This window comes from Camponotus vicinus, unplaced genomic scaffold, assembly GCF_025532165.1.
Source record: "Camponotus vicinus isolate PSW18456_S1 unplaced genomic scaffold, iyCamVici1.0 SCAF_12, whole genome shotgun sequence".
NCBI classification, from domain to species: domain Eukaryota; kingdom Metazoa; phylum Arthropoda; class Insecta; order Hymenoptera; family Formicidae; genus Camponotus; species Camponotus vicinus.
In genome coordinates this window covers 17,780,094-17,787,988 of record NW_028141948.1, presented here as the reverse complement: position 1 = coordinate 17,787,988, position 7,895 = coordinate 17,780,094, and the positions used below count along the sequence as shown (strand labels likewise).

The 7,895-nt window shown below is 36.0% G+C and overlaps 3 protein-coding genes across 9 annotated transcripts in view; 2 read left to right on the top strand and 1 right to left on the bottom strand.

Moving 5' to 3' along the window:
* Nucleotides 1–1,028: 1,028 nt before the first annotated feature.
* Nucleotides 1,029–2,064, top strand: LOC145963357 (huntingtin-interacting protein K). Its single transcript, XM_083085196.1, has 3 exons — nucleotides 1,029–1,305; nucleotides 1,633–1,740; nucleotides 1,819–2,064. Exons 1-3 carry the CDS (start codon nucleotides 1,150–1,152, stop codon nucleotides 1,912–1,914), a joined length of 360 nt encoding a protein of 119 aa, XP_082941322.1. The 5' UTR covers nucleotides 1,029–1,149; the 3' UTR covers nucleotides 1,915–2,064.
* Nucleotides 2,065–2,297: 233 nt separating this feature from the next.
* LOC145963356 (uncharacterized) lies at nucleotides 2,298–4,169 on the top strand. Of its 2 annotated transcripts, XM_083085194.1 has the most exons (6): nucleotides 2,298–2,578; nucleotides 2,846–2,947; nucleotides 3,037–3,100; nucleotides 3,195–3,299; nucleotides 3,655–3,808; nucleotides 3,934–4,169. In XM_083085194.1, exons 1-6 carry the CDS (start codon nucleotides 2,473–2,475, stop codon nucleotides 4,063–4,065), a joined length of 663 nt encoding a protein of 220 aa, XP_082941320.1. In that variant the 5' UTR covers nucleotides 2,298–2,472; the 3' UTR covers nucleotides 4,066–4,169. The 2 variants fall into 2 exon arrangements, with proteins under 2 accessions (XP_082941320.1, XP_082941321.1); XM_083085195.1 differs by lacking the exon at nucleotides 3,195–3,299.
* A 251-nt stretch (nucleotides 4,170–4,420) lies between these two features.
* Rdx (BTB/POZ and MATH domain-containing protein rdx) overlaps nucleotides 4,421–7,895 on the bottom strand; it is a 69,693-nt gene continuing 66,218 nt past the window's right edge. For all 6 annotated transcript variants that reach the window (XM_083085193.1, XM_083085192.1, XM_083085188.1 and 3 more), the window contains one exon: nucleotides 4,421–7,822. In XM_083085193.1, coding sequence (XP_082941319.1) covers nucleotides 7,678–7,822 — 145 coding nt within the window. In that variant the 3' untranslated portion in view covers nucleotides 4,421–7,677. The remainder of the gene's footprint in view (nucleotides 7,823–7,895) is intronic.

The following is a 7,895-nucleotide window of genomic DNA, read 5'->3' as shown; positions in this document are numbered from 1 at the left end:
GATCACAGGTAAGATGGCGGTTAGAGCAGATGAGTTTATGTGCACCAACGCTTGGTGACACGAACGGACTTGAGGCATTTCCCCTTCCTTTTTTGCTTCCAACCAATGGCCGCATTCAGCAGACTCAACAGTTGGGCAACATTACTAGATTTTCCGATGTAATTCGACGCTGATTGGTCGGACCTGAAAGTAGAAACCAATCATGTTCGATTGCTACTTAGCGGTTGAGTCCGCTGAATGCGGCCAATCGCACATTACAATCGGCCATCCATCAATTCATATTTTATATATTACGCATGCGCGCACATTTGCCCCAACTGCACCACCTTCGAAGGTGAGGCAAATGGAGCATGCTCCTAATTGCTCCATAGGGCTCCTGCACACAGGACGCGGTAAGCCAATACAAAAGTTGGATTGAGTTTAACTTTGACGCGCGGTGGATGTTATGTATCTGCTGATTGGCTATCGCGTCGACTTCCGCCGCGCGGCAAGCGTTGCCGCGTCCTGTGTGCAGGAGTCCTGTCACCTTGCTGGAAAATATTACTTACACCCTACTTATTACCAGCAGCGCGAGTTTTGATTGGCTTTCTGCTTTTCTGCCAAGGTGCGAATCATTGAACTATAGAACTAACTGGAACGAGCGCTGCCTTTGTTATTGCCCGATGACCCTCGAGCCGAGGGAGACAGTATCTATTTGGTATTGCCGTCTCTCTTTTTCATGTATTACCTTTGCTAAAAATATACGTCTACTCATTAAAGTGGCGTACAGAATTTTTTCACCAAAAATTTAGCAAAATAAAGCATTATTTTATTTCGTTTATTGTCGTCATTATATTTCCTTAAATAATCCATTTCATTACAATAATATTTTTTGTATATTCATTGTTCAAATATATACTGACTAAAGTATGGGCACAGATAGTACATCATGAAACTATAGGAGAAATATACTATAGCATGTTAGTGTAACAGAGAAAGCGATTCCAAATAGCGATGGCCTTCGTCGCACAGGCAGGCTCGGCTCGTAACAAAGGAGCGCTCATTCCAGTTAGTTCTATAGTTCAATGGTGTGAATGCGCCCTTATTAGACGGTCTCTAGTATAGAATAGAGACAGTTTAGTTTAATGGCACGAATATCCTATTTAAAAGATGGCGGATGACGATGTGAATGGAGATTCTGACGAGGTACAGCAAGAAAAGTCTCAGAAGAAAGCAGCCAAGTATGACAGTGGCGCGGCGGATTTGGAGAAGGTGACCGATTACGCCGAGGAAAAGGAGATTTCATCCTCCGATGGTTTTTCTTGTGTAAGCATGGGTCCTTATGTTTACACGTGCATCCTCGATCGCACGTTTACATTTTTTTTTTCCCCATAAGTTTACAGTTAGAACGAAATAATTTCCCAAAGTCACTACATTTTTATTTAATAGAGTTTTTATCATTACATTTTTATTTACTGATTTTTAAGATTTAAAGTTGTGTATTATAAAAGGAAAACAAAAAAGCCCAATCGAAAATATCTCGGATAGAGATAAATTAAAGTGTAACTTGGTCTAAATACATTTCGTTTATAGTTTTGTTCTTTTCATACATACCGAGTTAATTTTGATTTTCACATTAAGAATGTCTAACAGGCTCTGAGTATAATTGGTGATCGCCGTGATAAGGAAGCTGCGGAAAAGAAGGCCAAGGAAAAGGAGCTGCTCAAAGTATCCATAAAAAAGGAAGATGTCGATTTAATTGTAAGTATAAAACTGTTTTACATACTTTGTGTGATTATTAGAAAATTGACAAATTAAAGAAACACTTTATTGTTTCAGATGAGAGAGATGGAGATCAATCGAGTTTTAGCAGAACAGACGCTTAGAGAACACAGAGGAGATGTTGTAGAAGCATTAGTTACATTAACTAATTGATATTGTATAGAGATATTGAATATTCTGACATTCATAAAACTTTAAATTCCATTGGAAATTATATAACCTTAGAAGATTTTGATTATAAACCTTTGATTATTTTTATTAACATGTATTATGTATAATATCTGTAAATTTTCTTCATTCTCATTTGCCTCTATAAAGAAATTTCTCTACATTTGCATCTATAAAAAAATAGACTCATTTATAGAGAATATTTATTAAAGGTAATACTTGCCAGAATTTAATGAGACGAATGATTTTGTGGTTATCAATGTATAGGAAGTATCTGTTTCTCTTTGAAGTCCCTGATTACGCATGTTATCAGACATCCATATTGATAAGATTGATAGTATGGGCATAAATGTCATACTTTAAGCAGTACAAAATCAGAAGTACATTTGTATTGAAAGTGGCCATTGGTTTTATCTTAATGTTTGCTTTGAGACTTGAGTGCTTTTGTCTGTATAGCAATACTGTATTTTACATCAATCAATTATATCAAATTATGATTAATTGTTAATTATGCTAGTGTAAACAATATTTGTATAGACCTAAATGGCTGCTCACTCGTCTATATATAAGTATGATGTCATAAAGGCGTTTTTATTGCGATATTTATATTTTTATATTGCAATATTTGTATGTCCAGTCAAAAGTTTAGGTATGTGACAATCTCTGTATTTTTATATACAAGATGCATATAATTTTATTTTTATTTTTCCGTCATTAACTTTAATATATTAAAACAGTGTAAGTGAGTCATTATATGTATATGCCAATATAGAAAATACTGATTTTGAAATTATTGACTTTTCGAACATGATATATCTCTAAGATATATACACACACACACACATATATATATATATATATATATATATATATACCATATCATATATCTACAATATAAAAAAATATATTTTAATAGATTTAGATACTTCCTGCGAGATTAGTGAGAGATACATTGGTTTGGAGAATTGTACTCAATGTAATGTCAAGTTAAAAACGTGTGCTTGCTGGGAGAACTTTGGTGAGTTTAAAACTTTTACACGTACAAAGTTTTTTCAATTTTTTTATTACTTGTATTGCATTACTTTTCTTCTTTCTTGCTTTTTGCAGACAGATGTATAATCTACTGTCCTGGCACTTCATGCTGTTCCTGCTATGATTGTACTCTATGCTGGTAAGAGAGTACATTAGATACTATTCTATAATGCCTTGTATCTCTTGTAAATATCAGGATCAATTTTTCCAAGTGGACATTTCTTTTACTTCAGGGAAGATCAACGGCGATTGATAATAATGATGCAGATTGGTATTTTCATATTGTTTGGGTTTGGTCTTATCGGTTTAATCATAATTTACTGCAAAATATGCAATAGGTATGAATAGCACATTTGATAAATCCATCTTTCTAAGCTTCTCACGTTCTTGCTATCATTACTCATGTGTATATATATATAAAGTAACTGTGATTTTATCGTAACACAGAATCGACGGCATATCAGAATAAAGAAACATTGTAGTTGTGTGCACATTGTTGAACATTTTAGTATTAAAGAGTTATATATTTTTCAATATTATTTTATCAATAGTAAAATTTTCTTCGCACGTTTTATTCCACAGTTTCTGGATAATTTTGATTTTTCTCATCAAATGTCAAAGATAAAATAATGTTTGCTGAAAAGTTAAATTAATTCTGCAAGACGAAACATTTTAACATCTTGATTTTCACAGGACGAGGCAAGCTATCACACGCACAAGATGTATCGTGTTGCGGGAGGAACGTGATACACACTGCAGTACTATCGAAGGTCTACGGGAGCGACCACCTCCGTACAACGAAACGCTTTACAGCGCTCCTCCTCTTTACACGTCTCCCTACAACAGAGTACATAAATTATGTTTTTAATTATGATAAAAATATGTGTGTACATGTTTTTGCGACTTACCACGATATGACGAAAAATAAATGTTAAAATGTTTCCCAATGATAAAATGATGTTTTTTTTGCAGGCGTCCATGCAGGAAGCTCCACCATCGTATCCAGGGACGCCGAAACTGCAAGAGAGATGCCAAAACGCCAACGACCAATTGCCGCCAAGACATTCCATGTTCGTTGCGGCTTCCATCGCCCAACACATGTAATAACGTCACATTTGTGTGTATATATACATATATATATATGTATATAAAAATTACCTACATGTATCTATATACTATTTTAATAAAAAATGTAGCCTATAGATTCATCTCAAAAGAAATTCTCTACTCTTGTTGTTTCGATATAAAGCAAGATATCAATCATGTCCGGAGACTGAGAGATTCTTAAATTACAATGTCATTCTTTTGAAACACTCAAATTTTTCAAGATTCTATTTTTACTTCTTTTTTGTATCTAGTCGTAAGATAAAGAATTGCGCAGTTTTTTCTTTCTTGAATAAAGATACAATAACATCGCAACATTGCAACAGTGGAGGGTGATGAAAATTACGCCCCATGATTATATAATGAAAATGTCATTTATTTGATGTGGTGCAATGACTTAAAGTAAAATGGAAAATGAATGTCTGTATGAGCTGGGTTTAATGAATGGCGCGCGCATAACAATTTCTCAGAAATCAACCACTATCGCCGCCACCATTCATCATTTTACAAAACAGCGCTTCGCATTTTTAAATGCAATATACAATGGAAAGGTTCGTATGTATACATGTATGTATGTGTGTGTGTATGTGTGCGCGCGTGCGTGTGTGTCAGAGAGCGGGCGTGCGGTAGCGGCTAATAGTAGGTAGCGGATGGTGATCGATGGTGGTCGCCAACACGCGCCGGCTTTCATCATGATGAGGTAACACTTGTCTCTTACTTGTACTTAATAGTTTATCAAATTATATATCCAGTCATACATTCATATTCTTGCGGTTCTTGCACGCGGAATTGCGCCTACATTTGTGTTTTTTTTTTTTCTTTGATCTATATTTTACGGATTTGTTATTTTATTATCGAAATTTGCTTTTGCTCTCCATTTTTCTTTCGTTTCTCTTTTTCTTTCTTCCCTAGAAAAAGATATTCACAACGGGATACGTGTATTCCACGAAAGAAATCGCCGCACAGTCCCAAAGATAGATATGAGAATTAGATAATTGTCGCAGATTTTTAAAATATGAGTGAGTAACGGCCAAAATCTGTTCCTTAAATTGCTGCCATACTTGCATTCGTTTCTTATTTCGCTTCTTACTTGTCTTTTTTTGCCAAGACTCGAATAAAGAGATTGGCGTAGAAAAACAGTGGGAAAGTTCTCTCAATTAAATTTTCATTATCAATTCATTTCTTTGGCGCAGTCATATTATTTGTATGATTTCGCTACAATAAATATGAATATATTTTCTAATCTGTATCAATTTTTGTCATATTATATTTAATTGAAGTATTGGTAGTGCGTTCAAGGAACATGAATTTAGCGCGATCTGTAAAATCAAAATAAATTATATGCACATTGATTATCGTACGATTTCGTAAAAGTATGGAAAGATTTTTTTTTCGTATATAGAGATTTGCGTTCAGTTCTTATATAAAATACACAGCAGATATGTACAGTGTGTAAAAACCTTAAAATCGAGAGTGACGCGCTAGGTTTGGGACTGTCCGGATAACGACTATCGCTTATTATATTGTATTTTGTGTAACAAGTAAATATTCACTGGCTGCCAGGATCGTCAGGGAAAATCTGTCTCTAAAAAGGATTGATTACACACAATTGCAGTAATTACAGTGGTCTTATCACAGAACATGTATGGCATTAATCGTCATCATTAATGATGTGTAAATGGTAATAAGCATTTCACATTCATATTTAAAACTCGGATTCTCTCTCGGTAAAGCTAAAAAGATCGGAGGATCAGGAAGCCAGTACTAAACAATTGATTATTATTTTTGCCTCTTGTGTGGTTGCCCATAATTCAGTTCATTAATCGTACATAATTTTACAGCCCAATCAAATTAATGACACGAAGAAGAAAATTAAGAAAGACGTAAATTATCAACAACGCGCTATATAAATCAACGTTTATTTATTTTCCATAATTCCTTTAATCCGATTCGTTTTTTTTTCTCTCGTCCATTTACAATTGCAAATTATAAATTCAGATTGTGGATTGCGTAATATTTCTAAAATAATGTAACGCAACCAACGTGCGCGCAGAAATGTGCAGACATTCCCGCGATATTCGACATAGATCCGATAAATTATGGACAACCCTAAATTTAATAACGTAATCATTAATATAATAATAATAATAATAATAATAATAATAATAATAATAATAATAATAGTAATAGTAATAATAATAATTCGATTCTACATTTCGCTTACAGTATGCAATACTTCAGAAAACAAGACAAACTATCTATCGACAGGGGACGCGGGAGGACAAAGGGAAATAGGAAATTGGAATATGGTTTATCGCCGTAAAAAGAGAGGGAGGAAAAGGGGCAAAAAGGGAAGATATTTTTATATTTGTAGAGAAAAAATATACAAAAATACACAGGACACGGATTGCGTACGTAACGTTAAAGTAGTAATATAGTAGTAATAATAATAGTAGTAATAATAATAATAATAATAATAATAATAATAATAATAATAATAATAATAATAACCATACATATATATGTTTCAGAGAAAGAGATCATAAAAAAAGAACACTAACTAGAATGATTTCTCCGTCTTGGAAGAGTTTGAGACGCGCTAGAGAATTTAAAAAATCACTACTATTGATAGAAACAAAGTATCTAATTCTCATCGTGCTGCTCAACGTGCTGCTCGAACGAACAGCGCAACGGGAACATTCCCCATTGACCCCATTGACCCTTCTCTTTTCTTTCTTTCGACAAAGGAACAAAATATTTAAATCGTCTGGCCGACGTCTATTATCACAACTCCCTTCGTGCATCGCGTTTTGTTGTCGTGGCAATTTATAGTGACGAGCCACGTGGAGAGAAACTCCTCCGCTTTCTTGGTCCTCTCTGGCAATAAAACTCTTTAACGTCTCGCGCGCAGGGCCATGCACTTCCATTTCGTTTGTTCGTTGGTAACGAAAACGAAAGCGAAAGCGAATCCACAATGATGATGACGTTCCTGGCGACACATCCCATTGCGTCACTGAGAACTGATCGATTAGAATCAGCATTGGGCGTTGAAGAAAAATGAAAATGCGTTGCCTGATCACTCACAGTGCTACGATGAAATCGACTCGCGCCACAGGCCGGTCGACAAGTATGATACGTCTGCTGGTGGGATGTGAAGACGTGAGTGTGAGTGTGCAGATTTTCAGAAATGTTTTTCTCCTCTTCGACGCGCGGCACTGATGGTGTGGTCGTGTCATACCGCGAGTTCTTTTCACTACCGACACTCACTTGAACACAAGAATCTGGACACACGACGTGTATGGGAATGCGCCTTTTTAAACTCGCCTTCGACCGATCGGACAGACCAGACAGATCTTCTCTTCCTCCCATCGATCTCTAGACATTCTCGACCAAAGGTCGTAGACAGTCGGTTGGTTCTCGCGTCGGTTTTCGTAATTGATTTTTTTTTCTTTTTTCTTTTTTCTTTTTAGACCAAAGAGTGGCGCAACTAGGAAACATTTATTTAGCACTACTATTATACTTCGTTATATCACTGTACACAAAGGTTCAAGAGGGATGTAAAAGTGGTGGGGGCGATGTGGAGGTCATGCCCTGGGTCAGCGGTGACTGCTTTCAGCTCTGCTTCACCCGTTTCCTAGGCGGTCCGACCGGTGGAATTTGCTGAGTTGCCAGCGCTCGGAAAGCTTCCGCTATTAGATGCGGATGGGAGTTTACCATGGACTTGAAACCTTGAGTATCCATCACGTCTGTCGCGTGTCTGCAAGAAGCGTTTCGCGAGTGGATTAGAGACGGCGAGATATGTCGCCCGCGTGTTTGCGTACATTCTTAGC